Source organism: Danio rerio, chromosome 4 (assembly GCF_052040795.2).
Source record: "Danio rerio strain M-AB ecotype USA chromosome 4, GRCz13ab, whole genome shotgun sequence".
Lineage (NCBI taxonomy): Eukaryota > Metazoa > Chordata > Actinopteri > Cypriniformes > Danionidae > Danio > Danio rerio.
In genome coordinates, this window is record NC_141024.2 from 13,561,849 (window position 1) to 13,578,203 (window position 16,355).

The following is a 16,355-nucleotide window of genomic DNA, read 5'->3' on the forward strand; positions in this document are numbered from 1 at the left end:
AATCCTGCTGCTTTTCAAAATGATCTAGAGGTCTCTGATGATGACACAGAACTTGATGAAACTTTGGTTGATGCAGGAGAGAACTTACTTGAAGTTGTAAAGAAGAAGTTTGGACAACTTCTTCTAAAGTTGCAAAGTAATTTCAATGTGTCCGGCAAGTGTATTGATCAAATTGTAGATGACCTTCAGTTCCTATCTTCCGCTGCATCTGCTCCAGTTTTGAAAGATGTTGTTGAGTCCACTTTGAAGAAACATAACTGTGAAGTACATTCAGCGGTTATCTCAGATTTGGTAAAAAATCTTTGTGAATCACACCCTTTAAGTTCAGCTCTAGGGAAAGATGGCCCTTTTTCGACGTCATTTAAGAGGTCACAATTCATGAAAGCACATTTTTCAGTCGTTGAACCAGTAGAATACATACTACACAATAAAGACAACAGAACATTCCAGTATGTCCCAATACTTCAGTCGTTATTGCAAATCTTGAAGAATGTAGAAGAAAAAGACTTGGTCACTCAAAGAAAATCTGGATGTGCATCACAATACCAGTCTTTCCAAGATGGATCTCACTTCAGTAAAAATTATTTTTTGGCTGGAGATGAGGATAGATTAAGTCTTATTCTGTATATCGATGATTTCGAAGTGTGCAACCCCTTGGGAACTTCCCGCAAGATCCTCAAAGTTACGGCCGTCTATTGGGTGTTAGGAAACTTTCCAGCACATGCACGATCAACACTAGCTTCTATCAATTTAGCTATTCTGTGCAAAGCAGATGACACAAAGCGATTTGGATATCAGAAAGTTTTAGAGCCACTCCTGACAGATCTTCAAAGCTTGGAAAAAGATGGTATTTTTATTCCAAGTTTAGGAAAAATCATGAAAGGCACTGTGGTGAGCGTGGTGGCTGATAATTTGGGAGCCCATTCTTTGGGAGGATTCGTTGAAAACTTCACAGGATCTAATGTCTGCAGATTTTGTCTTGGAGAAAGGTCCCAGTTTCAGACCACAGATGTAAGATCTGGACTTTTTCAGAGGAGAGATAAAGAGCAGCACACTCTGCATGTTGAGACGGCTATGTCAAGTCCTATTTCCACTCATTGCTATGGTGTGAAAAAACAGTGTGCACTGTCTGAAAAACTACAACATTTTCATGTAACATCTGGTTACCCACCAGATGTGTTACATGACCTTCTTGAAGGTGTCGTTCCATTGGAACTGGCATTGTCATTTCAAGACTTCATCAAGAAGAGATATTTTTCTCTTGTGGAGCTCAATACTTGCATTCAACAGTTCCCTTATAAGTGGAGTGACCAAACAAATCGTCCACATGTGATTCCTAGTCATTTTGCCACAAAAAGAACTGTAGGAGGGAATGCACACGAAAATTGGTGTCTGTTGCGTCTGTTGCCTCTCATAATAGGTTTGAAAGTACCTGAGGATGATGAAGTATGGCAGATGTTAATGACCCTTAAAGACATTGTGGAACTTGCAGTGGCCCCAGTGCATACTGAGCAGAGCATCTGCTACCTTGCCACTTTAATATCTGAGCACCGAAACAGATATCTGGAAGTTTTTCCTCAAGAAAAGCTCCTCCCCAAACACCACTTTCTCGAACACTACCCTGAGCTTATTCAGGAATTTGGTCCTTTGGCAGCCCTGTGGACCATGAGATTTGAAGCTAAACATAGCTTTTTTAAAAAAATTGTCAGACAAACAGGCTGTTTCAGGAACATACTGCTGTCCCTTGCAAAAAAACACCAGCTCATGGTTGCATTGCATCTCCATGATTCAAATGTGACAAAGTCATCACTTTCAGTCACAACAACTTCACAAGTCTCTGTGGATGTGCTAAAGGATGGAATAAAAGATTTGGTGCAACACAGGTATCCACATGTCACAGTGGTGCATGTTGCAAACAATATGCACTTCTCAGGCACCAACTACAAACCAGGGATGTTGCTATGTCATGGCTTTACTGCAGATTTGCCAGACTTTTCTGAGGTGTTACAGATTATCTTCGTTTGTAATGAACTGGCCTTTGTTGTCAGACTACTAAGCACATGGTATAACGAGCACTTTAGGAGCTATGAGTTGGAACACACAGGCAACATTCAGATACTGGAGCAAAAAGAAATGGTAGACTACTATCCTCTGGCTGCATACACTGTTGCAGGAAGACGACTAACTACCTTAAAGCACTACATTACTCCTTCTGTTTAGGTACATGATTATCAAAGTTAATATTGTACTTAATTCATATTGTAATAAATTGTTCATTTATTTTTTTGTATCTGTTGCAGATGTGCACCCCAGCAAAGCTGCGATTAGTTTTTGGAGAGAATGATGTTCGCAAATTGGTTCTGCCCTCAGGCATCCCCAGTACTCTCCAGGAGCTCAAAAGTATAATCCAAGAAACATTCAGTATTCTAGAATGCTTTACTTTGATGTATGAAGACATGGAATTTGGGGGACAGTTTTTCAATTTGGACTCAGTAGATGATGTGCAGGATAAATGTACTCTAAAAGTAGTACAAACTGAACCCATCACCCTAAATATGGTTGCTATGAATAGATCAACTCTACCAACAGAGTCTGATGCCAGGTCATGCAGTTCTCAGGACACTGTTGGGCTGACTCCTGTAAGTGACACTTACCTTTCTTCTGACTCCACATCCAGCGGATCTCAGGACACTGTTCTTTTATCGTCCTCTGAGACTACCACATCATGCCGTTCTCAAGGATGGCCAACAAAGTTTATAGTACCTACTTTCTCCTTTGATACTGAGCTCTTGCTTTCAGATGGAAACAAAGCCTACCAAAAGGACGGCACTCTCTTGAACAATCATAGAGTGACAAGTAGTGTCCTTGAGACGCTAGCAGAGACAATATTTTGTTACACTGCATATCCAACAGGTGTCCAAATTATGAATGTAGTGGAGATGTTGATTGAAAAGTATCCATGCCTCAAAGAGCCAGGGTCCTTTAATGGACAATATGGGTGGCAACAAAGGATTAAATATAAAATGGGAAATTATCGAGCCAAATTAAGAGGTAGCCAGCTTTCTTGCCCAGAGCTTGAGGTGAACCAGAAAAGGAAGACAAATGAAAACCCTACTCCAAAAGGCTTCAAAAGACCTAGGAAGGCTGAAGTAAATTACTTGCCACCATTTCCATTTGGGGAAACAGGAGAAAGTTTGGAGAAGGAGAGACTAGATCTCCTTAATGAAATTAGGAAGAAAAACAACAAAAACATCATTGGCGAGAAAATGGAGAAGACTTTCTCCTATCGAAGAACAGAAGTAGTTAAGGACTGCCCTGCTGTTAAAGATTTCATGGAGAGATGGCCAGCCCTTTTCTGTGAATCTGAGGTAAACTTCACTTCTTTTCTTTGTTGGCATAATATGCAGTGATTTCAAATATAAATTTTTTGAAGTGCAATACAAAAATTTACCAGTGCACTCAACTCTAATCATCACTTGATTGTGTTACATTTTATTTTCTGTTTTAGATCAAGAATGAATTTAGAAGAATCACCACAATTTCCTTGGAGCGTACATTCTTGGAAAAGCTGGACTTCTATACTCCAAAACTCCTGGCTTTGTTTGAGATGAAGGGTGGGGTTGCTGGCATAAGAATTAGACATTTGCTGGATTCACTCAGCCAGGTAAAATGTAAATTTTGTTTACAATTGTGAATCACTTATGGGATGGTATGCTGCTTCCTGACTCTGTAAATATGTTGTTATATGTAGATGTATACACATTTAATGTTCGCTGCATTTTACTTCTGTTTTTAACAGCAAGAAGATAGGCTTGAAGATAGGCGAGACGTTGTGATTCGCTGCCTCCTGTCTTTCCTTGGAGAATCAGCTGAGGAGCTCATTGAAGACCACCAGGTATTACAGTTCAATTAAATTCAAATTTATTTGTATAGTACTTTTTACAGTGTACAATGTTACAAGGCAGCTTTACAAAACACACATTGTTGAATGATCAATAAATTGAAACAAATCAAAGAAAAAGTAATAATCAATTATTAGTCTAGTGCTGACTTTGTTTGAAGTCCTTACATGGCCTGGCGTCGTCAAGTCTTGGGTCATCTAACGTCATACTGGGAGGCGGGGTCCAGACATGGATATACAATAATTAGTGTAGCAGCTAGCAGTTAGCTAGCTACATACACAGCTACATCCATTTCTATTTTTCCTTGATTTTTGGATGTAGACAGTAGTGGTTTGACTGATATACTGTATTTGTTTTCTGCATATTTGAACCCTGTCAAGCACTGACGATGATGCTGAGATCCATGTTTTTATACTGAGGAAAATTGAAAGGCTTATACACCATTGTTACAAAACTTATAGAACACCCAGTGATGGTCAAGAAGGCAGCACCATACATTTAAATGTCAGGTGTATGTAAAATTTTAGACAGGATTTCCAGTGTAAATTGTTATTTTGTATATATTTCTTATCTTTCATTTATATATTGTCTATAGAAACCATTCAAATGTTTCCCAAAAGACATAATAATTTACACTAATTATCATTTCCAGAGGTTTACACCCTCCTGACTCTAAATGTACAGTGTTATCTTTATTAGCATCACTAAATGTTTCTATCTACTGTAATAATTGTGTATGAGTCTCATTATTGTGTTCAATGTAAAAGTATTACTTAACAGCATACAGATACTGCTGAAGAAACTGCATATTGGGTTTAAATATGCAGAAAATGCTAAATATACTGAAGACTAGTGGACAGTTTGTCTCAGAACAGGAACCCATTGAGGAAAATTGAAAAAGTGATACTGTACAGTATTTTAACCACTTTGCACTGATTTGTGTATTTCACAGGATGTCAGCAGAGACATGATTAAGGATACCTTCGCCAGTCATGTCATGAAAATCATCGTCCTGAGCAGATCTGTAGAAGAGGAAGATGCCAGTAGATCTGATGTCATCATTGTCATCGAGGGAACTGAGGTGCTGCTGGGATGTAAAAATCTCACAAATGCATGTCTTTCACTCATGGGCTGCATTTACTCCCTAAACCTAAGCTATCCCCCAAAGCTGAGAAACACATTTGAAGTGTTTCAGAAAATCTTTCTTGGCCTAGATGCTTTAAAATTCTCTCCAAAGGTTAACTCTTTGCATAGAAAGCTTCTAATGTAATCTGCTAGTTGAGCACTACTTGCACTTATTTACACTACTTATGCTGTTTTACTGTTTTTTTTTTTTGTTTTTTTTTGCATGAAAGGTTGTTCAGAAAACAACTACAACTTCAACTACAGTACTGTTTAACATAACCATTCTTCTGGAGACTATAAATGCAGAGTTTTATTTTTTTATTTTTTGATGTTTTTGTTCCCTTAGTTTAATCTTATTGAAATTAAAGTTACCTAATGAAAGGCAGCTACTAGTTTGACATTATTTGCACTTTCACACTTTTGTATTTGATATCTGCAACTGAGATTTTTGTAAAATGTTTGTTATATTTAAAAAGGTATATTTTATGTTTATATGTTTAAATGTTTATGCATTTTAATGCATGTGTGATATTCTAAAAAAGTTTCCTGGAGTAAAATGCACTATAGTGCATCTGATGCTCTCATCTGTTAAGGAATCTCATAGAAATAAAAGTATTCAAGTAAAATGTATGTCTGTTATTTTGTTGACCACCATTTAAATACATCAACAACATCAAATAATATTTAAAGTAAAGGTTACTCAAAATTTTAAATAAGATAACTAGGATTATTGTGTAAAAAAAAAAACATTTATAAGCATTACTTAAGTAAAATATATAAACAAACAGTCAATACAGTTTACTGGGAAATTCCAAGTAAACTTTACTTGAGATTTTCTAATTAAAGCTACAGTTCCTTGTGTTTAGTTTTTACTTGGGAATTCTATTGAAATTACTCACATTTTCTAAGTGAAAAAACTTTCCTAACTTTTTTTAAGTAAATCCTACTCCAAATTTTTTTCAGTGTGTGTATAAACTCTCCTCCTGCATTTGACAGTCTGCCATCGTTCTCTTCTTGGCTTGTTTGCCTCTCTCCCTCAGTCTCACTGTAATGCAAGTCTTCTGCTGGTCCACAAAGCTCTTGGTTTCCACAAGCTTCCCAGAACGCCTGCTAACAAAATGATGAACTGACCTTGCTGTCATCGGGCAAGAAGGTGAACACAAAACCAGGTGTTTTAGCATTAATAAACCTGAAAAACCCCTCAGCTTCTTATTCAGAGGCCAAACCAGCGAGCTCCTGGAAGTCTGGATCTTCTCTGAACCGGATCAGACAGTTCCACCCTTTCTTGATCATCTGAACAGGGTTTCACTTTCAGTTTATTAGTAAAATGCTTCAAATTCCACGCTCACACTTGAAACCAGGATTAGATTCAGATCAAAACAATCCTGAATTAAACTGTCAGTGTCATCTGGTTTAGATGATATTAATTTATTAATCCTTTTTGTAGCTTGAGGAGGTCTTTCTTCTTCATCAGTATTTACACTGTTAACAAGTTGTCCATTGGCGTCTATCTCTATAACAGCAAAGTCTTGAGGTGAGTTTTTTAAGGTTCCATTGAAGCCTTCATGGTCTGATATAAAGCAGGAGAGTGTTTCTCTCCATTGTTGAGCCCTGAATGATAAAACTCGATCATTTTAGAGGTTTATTAGCTTGGATGTACATGTTGTTTGCATATATATAATGAATTATTTTGATCTGAGCGTGTTAACGTTACGATTATTATATTAAATAAACAGTTGAAATATTATTGCAATGGCTCGTGTTTTGTTAAAACAGAAACAGTGCAGATTTTTTACGAAAATCTAGTTTTGTTTAAGAATTTCTTTACTCACCCGCGTCCTGTTGTTGTTGTTGTTGTCGGTAGTTTCCGCAACACGTGGTCGCGCTCTTAAAGGCGCAGTAGCGCAGAAGACAACGTGCTTATGTTACTTATCTTAGTTTTTGAGTTTGTTAATATATTGTTCATTTGTTTCTCTTATTATAATAAGAGCCAGACACAAAATAGCATGTAATATTATGTTTTTTTTAAACGTGACAGTAAAATTCAAACATTAAAACAGTTGTACTATCATATAGTTTAAGATTTAAAAAAATATTTTTGAGTTTGAATTTACTTTGACAACATTCATTTTTAACTGTGTGTTCTTATCTAAAACCATAATATTGTTACTTGGATAAATTAGTTAAAAATTTTCTTTAAAAAAATGATTAAACAATTTAATAAATGTAAAGTTAGCAAAGACAAAAAAAGCCAATAAACAAAACTGAAATAATATAAAATTAACTAACAATATCCATTAAAAAGTACAGCAGCACCTTAATCAAACCAAATTAATAAAATTTGACATATATTAATGTCATCAATATTCAATACGTCTCATACTTATGGTAATTTAGACCCCATAATATAATTAAGACAACAAAAAACATGACTCCAAATGTAAAGGTATCTTTAAATCTTTTTATTTTTCTCTCTCCTCTCTTATACAATGCATAGAAAAAGACATTTAATGATTCTGCTCTGCAGACTGCAGCGTGTGCGTGACTCATCAGGGGTCAGCATTTTCCAAACAAAAAAACAGCGCAAAAAAATAGCTAAATATGGCACATGATTGACTATAATCATAATTATGTTTATATATAATCGCTATACATTATACAAAACCATATCTGTTTGTGTTATACATCATATACATAGGCTATGTGAACTACTTGAAGCAACGTTTGACTTTGCTAATTAAGCATATGGGGACATTCTGTACATTTCACATCAACAACAACAACAAAATGCAAAAACCATATGCTTCCTCATGAAAATGACTTGGAATTATTTTGTACACTGTATTTCATCAGTGTAACATCTGCTACTTGGCAGGCTCGATAATTAAACACCATTTTGATTTTGAGATATTTTTCCTGTTGAATTTGTCAGCTACAGTGTGTCCAACAAACTTTACATTCTGAATAAATTCTACACTTGAAGAAAAAAGGGTTTAAGGGCTCTTTAATGAGCACGATGTTTTCAAATAAGAACATTTGGTTACATTTTGTTTTAAGATGTCCTTGTTATAGTGTAACTATTCATTTAACTGGTTAACATTATTAATAAACCGCATGCACTTACTATGTTGGGGTTAGAATGCAGGTTAGCTGCATTATTGTAACTTCTATAGTATTTCCCAGAGATGGGTTGCGGCTGGAAGGGCATCCGCTGTGTAAAAACTTGCTGGATAAGTTGGCGGTTCATTCCGCTGTGGCGACCCCGGATTAATAAAGGGGACTAAGCCGAAAAGAAAATGAATGAATTTCTATAGTACGTATAGTTACTAAGTACTTGTACTTACATGTGTAACAAGGACACCCTAAAATTAAGTGTAACCTAATATTTAAGATATCATTGTGATATTCTTATAAAGATCCCCAAAGAAAGGAAATTTATTCACAATGCAGCACTAGATTTTCAGAAAAAAAGAAAAGATTATGTAATTTTAGTAGAAAGAAAGAAAAACACCCAAGCTTGTGGATGTAATATCATAATAACATACACTAATGAGCTAAAACATTATGACTACTTACTTTAGTACTTTGCTCTGCATGGTCTCCATAGCACACTCCAGCACACCACAGATACTCAATTAAACTGAGATCTGCAACACCAGGGCAATACCTTGAGCTCTTCATCATGTTCTTCAAACCAGTCCCGAGCAATGTGTGCAGGGTGCACTACCCCGCTGAAAGAGGCCACTTCCACCACTCATGCTCCTCTGTCAAGTTTATATCCATATGAATGGTTAAATTCAGTGTTTTCCAGCAGAACATTGCCCAGGGCATTTTTGTGCCATCACTTCCCAGGTAAATTATTCACACTTACACATGTCCATGTGATGTTAAACCTACTTACTGCTCCAAGGTACACTAGCCACTTTCAACAATGCTCCTCTTTGGTGCTCGGCATAAACATTTGGTGCTTTCCGCAGATCACCTAAATTTTTACCACTGCTGTCCTGTAGCAACCCATAAGCCTTGCCATTTCAGGTGCACATCTCAGTCACTTTGCCATAATTATCAATCCCTTGCCAAAGCTGCTCAAATCTTTACTCCTGTCCGTTCCTCTAGCGTCTTAATTTCATTAGAACAAATGGTTCTAATTTAACCAAACCTTAATATGTGGTCTTTTTTAGGAGATTCATCCATCCATTTGAAACAGCTTATTCCGGTCCAGGTCGTAGGGGCAGAAGTTTCACCAGTCTCTCAAACATGTCCTGAGCCTTCTCCAGATCCTCTTTCTGGTGGGACAAGCTCAGAACATCTCGCCAGGTAGGTGTCCATGATGTTCATTTAGTGCAGTCAATACATTTTAAATACTTTAAGTCTTCTTAAACCTTATGGCCCACCGGGTTTTCTCATCCAAGTAAGCGCATAAATGTAAAGCATGCCATGTATCATTGTCAAGAGCAGCGGTCTCTAACTCAATTCCTGGAGGGTCACAGCTCTGCAGAGATTATCTCCAACCACCTCCAACTCACCCCAGCTTAATAGTCTGTAGTAATTTTGAACACCTTGATTAGTTAGATCCGCTGTGTTTGATTAGGGTTGGAGCAAAACTGTGCAGAGCTGGACCCCTCTAGGAACTGAGCTTGAGACCTATGGTCAAGAGCAACAGGTGTCTTTGTAAACCTACTAGCCAACCAAAAAAAGGTAATAATTGCAATAGCATTGCCTCATGTAAACAAAGCTGATAGCAATGTGTATTATGATGTTACAAGCCAGGCAATAATCACAGTTCTAGCCATGCTTTCTTTACTTTTAAATAATATGAAACATGTTGGATTATTATTACTATATTATTGCATATCTAATATCCCATTATTTACCAAACTGTTGCATTTTTCTTCATTATCGCACAGCCCTACTGGCTACACAACAAGAATGCTGCAACCTGAAATTCTGACAATATTCATCCGGGCAGGGGTTTTCAAAAGGCTTTGGTGTCAGTGACGAATGACTTAACCACAGAGAAAAGGCAACGATGTAGACAGGCCTCCCAGTCTACTCAATGTGAACATTAAGAAAATTTGTTTAAGTCAAAATGCATTGTCTATTACCAGTCAACAATCCTCACCAATCTTAAGAAAAATTTACCTTAAGGGGTAGTCCACACGTACATGGATATGTATTCTTAATAAAATGAATTTTTCTAATCGAAACAAGCTAGCGAATGTAAAACATGCCATGTAACACTGTCAAGAGCAATAGGTTCCTGTATAACCTAACTATCCAGTCAGAAACCTGAGAAAGTATTATAATTGCAAATGCAAATAAGCATTAACAGCAAACGTGACAAGTAGAGTTGTTTGGTGAATTTGGCTGCTTTAAATTATAAGTAGTTTATTACTATGTTAGCCTATCAGAATTGTACAGGCCAACTATACTATTATTATACTCGCCAATTGCAAATGTACTGGCTTTGTAAACAAAGTAGATAGCGACGTGCATTCTGATGTCACAAGCCAGGTGTTATTGGCTACTAGGGCTGCGCAATATATCCAAATTATTCAAATAACGGAAATGTACATATATCAATAGTCACAGTTCTAGCCACGCTTTCTTTTCTCTTCAATAATATGAAACATGTTGGTTATTATAACATTTAGATTATTGTATTGCATATAAATATCCAATTGTTTACCAAACTTTTGCATTTCTTTTTTTAAATTTTTTTTATAACTCTCTTTATTGTTTTTTGATTTTATAACACAACAACTTACATCTTTGGACTAACAAACACAAACATTCACACCACAATTGACAATTTAGCGTGTAATATACAAACAATCTGTATATAAATATGGTAATAATAGATTAATACAAAAAAAATAATAATAAAGAATAAATAAATAAATAATAATAATAAAAAAAGAATTTTAATTTTAATTAAAATTACAAAAAGAAAACAAATAATAAATACAATATTAAATAATAATTAAGAGTAAAGAAAATGTAAAATAAAATAATAAAACTCTTCTCTTTTTAAACTAAATTGGTCTAATCCTCTTCAATTTGACTATTTCCTGTCGAATTTATGTCTTTAAAGTAAGCCATGAAAGGTTGCCAGATTTTATAGAATTTGTCTTCTTTCTTTTTTAGGGAGAATCTGATTTTCTCTAGTTCCATATGTTTCATTACATCCCTCATTAGATGTGTATATGTAGGAGCGGCTTTCTGTTTCCAGTGTAATAATATTAATCTTCGTGCTAGTATGGAATTATATTTTGTTCAGTACTGTTTTTAGCTATCTCGAAGTCAGTAATGCCTAGAACTGCTATACGGGGATCTGGATCTATCGGCTTTTGACCTATTTTTGAGAATGTTAGAAATATATTTTCCCAGTACGATGGTAATCTTGGGCAGCTCCAAAACATATGGGCCAGTGACGCCGGTTCTAGCCCACACCGATTACATGCAGGGTCAACTTCTGGAAATATCTTATTAAGTTTTTGTCTGGACCAATGTAAACGATGTATTACTTTAAATTGTATGAGGCCATGTCTTGCGCATACCGATGATTTGTGGATTTGTTCAAGGGCTATCTCCCATTGCTCGTTGGTGATTTCAACCTCTAAATCTGCTTCCCAGGAGGATCTTATGTATTCTAAAGTTGCCATGTTTGTTAATTGGAAGAGCATTCCATATATAAATGAAATCCCTCCCTTTTTATTAGGGTCACGCAAAATTATCATTTCCATTGATGATTGATTTGGGGAATTAGGGTACAGTGGGTTGTTTTGTTTCACAAAGTTTCGCACCTGTAAATATTTTTAAAAAATTGGATCGAGGTAAATTGTGTTTACTTTGTAGTTGCTCAAATGAAGGAAATATTTGATCAATAAATATGTCTAGAAAATTATGAATTCCTTTTTCCACCCAGTCATCGTATAATGTATTTTTATATGAGGGAGCGAATGAATGATTTTTTGTGATTAAACTTTTGCATTTCTCTTGCATTATTTTTTTCCCACTGGCTACACAATAACACTTCAACCTAAAAACTCTGAAAATATTCATGCAGCGAGGGGTTTTCAAAAGGCTTTCGTTTTAGTGACCTGACATTGCATTTATGTGAAGACCAATGGCTAAACCACATCGAAAGATCTGCGGTGTGGACAGGCCTCCAATTCTACTAAATGTGGACATTAGGAACATTAGTTTCAAGTCAAAATGCCCTTTCTTTTACCAATCAACAATCATCACCAATCAGTTTTGGTCTTTTCACCTGTCAGAGTAGAGGAAGACTATTACACACAGAACCTTGGGGGACGTAAATTAGTATACGTCTAAATTCTGTCTTCACTCCAAATGCCTTAATTTAAATTTCCCAACAGGTATGCAGAACAATCCACACAGTCTTCTATTTTTCCGTTCTCCAAGGGGTTTCTTGCACCTGCTTCCTTTTCTTTGTGGTGCTAATCAGCTCACGCATGTCTGTTAAAGGCCCCGCAGAGATCTCCACCTCATTTTTAACCAACACATGTTCATCTTCATTCCGCTATTCTAATATTCTGCTTATTTTATAACCCCAGCAGTGTTCGCAAAAGTAATTTCCTTCAGGCTTAATTACAACCTCGTCTCCAAAGGGAATACTGTTGTCTTTTTTCCCCCCTTTCTCTTTGTGGACTGGTATTACCTATGGGTTTTACCATGTAATGACATGCCCGTGGGATTCGAATAGCGCCAGAGTTCTTGCAGAAGTTGCTCGCAGCCTCTCCTGGGCATGCTTTAACAAAATGCACCACTGCCCGGTACTTTCCCAAAGGAGCTTGAGGTGGAAGGCAGCTCTTTATGGAGTCCACACACAGCATTTCATTAAAGTCAATGTGGAGCCAGCCTCAGGGACATAGCCACATAATTCATTTGGAAGTACAGTGTCTTCCTGCATCCCCTGTATCCGTTCCCGGGTGTTTCCGAATAACCTTTTGGCTCCTTGCATTCAGGGGAAGCTTTCTATCACATTATTTCTTTCATATGGCACAGAGTGGTGCCTCATTTTCTGTTCCAGTTCTTGCGTTTCCACCATTTCAGCGGTCTGAAAAATCGTTAAAACCATCTGCAGTCAAAACGATTCAGCTTATGTTTAATTTTAAGGTGAATATGTAACAGATGGTGCAAAGAATTATACTTAATTTCCGACATATACCATTCATCTTCATTATATAGTGCAATTCTTGTTATGCAAAGCAGGCACATGTAAAGCTTTTGAAAAATAACATTGCGAGTCTCCACTCTGAGTGATCACCAGATGGCGCTGTCACTATTAACAGCAAGAGTAGAGTAGTTTTGGGGAAGCTGCTGTGAATTATAAGTAGCTTATCGCTCGACAAGCAACAGTTTCAGGCTAGCGGAAAAGGTTCAGGTGAGCGAAGGCTTAATGGTTCTGTAGCTGAGCTTCTAAAAGAAGAGTTAGTGAGATCGATCGCACTCCATCAGCACTGTATGCTTGAGTGTGACACTTACCACCTGCTTGCTCAGGAAGACAATAGCTGCAAATGCTGCTACAGTCACTTTGAATAGAGAGCATGTGGTTGCTAAATGGCAGAGGAACAGCAAGTGCACAGACCGGGCTTATCCTTGAGAGTCATTCATAAGTTCTCTTCATATTCCACACACTGCTTCATCTTAGTAAATGGCTGTGCATATCTGGAATTTTTTAAATGCATGTTTTGATCATATTGTAAATGATGATGAGTCATTGCATGCATTTTGTTAATTTTTCTGAGGTTGTGATTTTAGAAATCTTATCCTTCAGTTTATTTATTGATATTTAGAAAATATGTCTTGATCAAATTTCAGTGGGTAACAAAGTTGACATGACCAGACAATTGTAAACACTATTTATAACTTGTTGTTAATGCAGTATAGTTAAGTTTATGTGATGCATAATAATAAACACTCACCAGCCAGTTTAATAGGTACACCTGTTCAACTGCTCGTTAACGCAAATTTCTAATCGGAAATTTCTAATAATCTCTAATTTAGGACAAGACAATCAGCATCAGAATGGGAAAAATTATTGAAGTGACCTTGAACGTGATAACCAGACGGGCTGGTCTGAGTATTTCAGAAACTGCTGATGTACTGGGATTTTTAAGACACAGGCAATTCTGTGGGCGCAAATGCCTTTTGCTGGTCATGTCCACCCCATTATGACCACAGTGTACGCATCTTCTGATGGCTACTTCCAGCAGGATAACACACATGTCATAAACTGAGAATCATCTCAGACTAAATTCTTGAACATGACAATGAGTTCACTGTACTCAAATGGCCTCTACAGTCACCAGTTCTCAATCCAATAGAGCTTCTTTGGGATGCGGTGGAACGGGAGATTCACATCATGGATGTGCAGCCGACAAATCTGCCGCAACTGCATGATGCTGTCATGTCAGTATGGACCAAAATCTTTTAGGATTTTCCAGTCCCTTGCTGAATCTATGCCACGATGGATTAAGGCAGTTCTGAAGGCAAAAGGGGGTCCAACCCGGTACTAGTAAGGTGTACCTAATAAAGTGGCCAGTAAGTATATTACCAAGACATTTTTAATAAACATGAGCTGACTTGAATTAAGAAAAAACTGTTTTGGATTTATTAATGTACTTTTAATTAACTCAATTTACAAAGATTATAGAAAAATCCTTAGCTAATGCATTAAATATTGTTAACTAATTTAACTTTATTTAAAGCGTTATCTTATATACACAAAAGTGCAAAAATTGTTCCATTATGAACCTTTTTTAGCAAATAAAAAACATATTTTTTATCATTAAAAATGTTCTTTACACTAAAAAAGTTTGTTATTAGGATAACTGTTTGCTTAAATGGTCTTTGGGGAACAAATTGTTCTTCTAAGGTTCCCCTTTGAACCCTTGGTTGTGGTTAATAAAACAAATTGTGCTAGATAATTTAGAAGAATTAAACATCATTAAACCATTTTTTAATAACTAACGTTTTGACATTTAACACTTAAATGTCAACCTAATTACTTAAAGGTTGTTGTGGACATGTAGAAACAGAAAATACAACAGAAGAACAGAAAATTATTTTGCTGATTATTTTGGCATTTATAAAGGTGAAAGACTTTGTCAGAAATGACCTCGTTTTATTCTAATATAGTGCCCTGTTTTGAGAGGACAGCCATTTGTAGTGGTGCTCAAACCACAGTGCACTCATTCAGTGCCATATTGAATTTTAATAAAGGGCTTGCAACCAATGTATAGTCATCATCTATTGGCGAGTACACATGTATGGTGAACATCATGCTAAGATATAGTGGGCAATTTTTGATACAGCCAGATATTGTTAGCCTGGTATTTTCATCAGTCTGATCACACATGGATGACACTAAATATAGGTGTAAATGCTGTCTGAAATGTTTTCAGTATGACTGCTTTTCACCACTTTCAAATGTGGTCAAATGCATTAGATTGAGTTGCCTATCAGATGTAAAGGCTCAATCTGTGAAAAGGTGCCAGTTTCTTAATGGACTGGAGCCGATAAGGATTAAGAAATAGCAGTTTTGGTTTTATTAACTAACATTTCAATTAATTAACTTTACAAAAATGATTTAAATGCTGTAGAAAATTATTAAAAATTATTAAAATTAATGTTTTGTTTAGAAATTGCATTAAAATTGTTAACTAATTGGACATTGTGTGTTACTATAAACACTTTTACAAACAAATGTTCCATGATGAACCTTTTGCTGGAACCATCAAAAATTAATTACCAGCAAAAAATATTTAAAATTTAACATGTTTTCCACAAATAAAATAAAATAAAAAGTAGCTATTTCTAGTGTTAAGTATATGGGGAACCAAATGATTCTTCTATTAAGTATATGATACTAAATAAAGGTGTAAATGCTGTCTGAAATGTTTTGAGATTGACCACTTTTGACCACTTTCAAATGTGGTCAAATGCTTTTGAGCGAATTGCTTTCGAGGTGTAAATGCTCAATCCATTAAATGTGTTTGAAGTGCTGCAAAAATCACCTACTTTCTGCCTGCTGACCAGCACCTGAGCATTAGAGGATGTGTTGTGAGAAATCTCACCATCAAAGTATTCATACCTTGCCATGTTGATTCAAATCGCACAGAATTTGCTTGCTTTCCTGCTTTGTCTCAGATGGAAGGAAAACGTCTTGAAAAACCTTTCATCTGTAAATAAAACTCTAATTAAACACACCTGTGCAATCAAATTGAGTCCTTCAGGCTTGTTTCAGGTGTGCTGAAGCAGGGTTGAAACAAAACTCTGCAACGCTACAGCCCTCCAGAA

General features: G+C 36.2%; 1 protein-coding gene across 5 annotated transcripts in view; it reads left to right on the plus strand.

Moving 5' to 3' along the window:
* LOC101884202 (uncharacterized) overlaps positions 1–16,355 on the plus strand; it is a 51,358-nt gene that overhangs the window by 8,620 nt on the left and 26,383 nt on the right. The window contains exons 3-8 of one of the 5 annotated variants that reach the window (XR_015482872.1): positions 2,301–3,368; positions 3,509–3,664; positions 3,800–3,895; positions 4,855–4,983; positions 9,209–9,344; positions 14,061–15,843. Coding sequence is in view for 2 of the 5 variants with exons in the window: in XM_087248115.1 (XP_087104241.1) it covers positions 2,301–3,368; positions 3,509–3,664; positions 3,800–3,895; positions 4,855–5,172 (1,638 nt within the window). In the remaining 3 variants the exon portion in view is untranslated. Of the gene's footprint in view, positions 1–2,300; positions 3,369–3,508; positions 3,665–3,799; positions 3,896–4,854; positions 6,138–9,208; positions 10,897–14,060; positions 15,844–16,355 lie in introns of those variants that run through there. The other 4 variants (XR_015482873.1, XM_087248116.1, XM_087248115.1 and 1 more) reach the window with 4 other exon arrangements.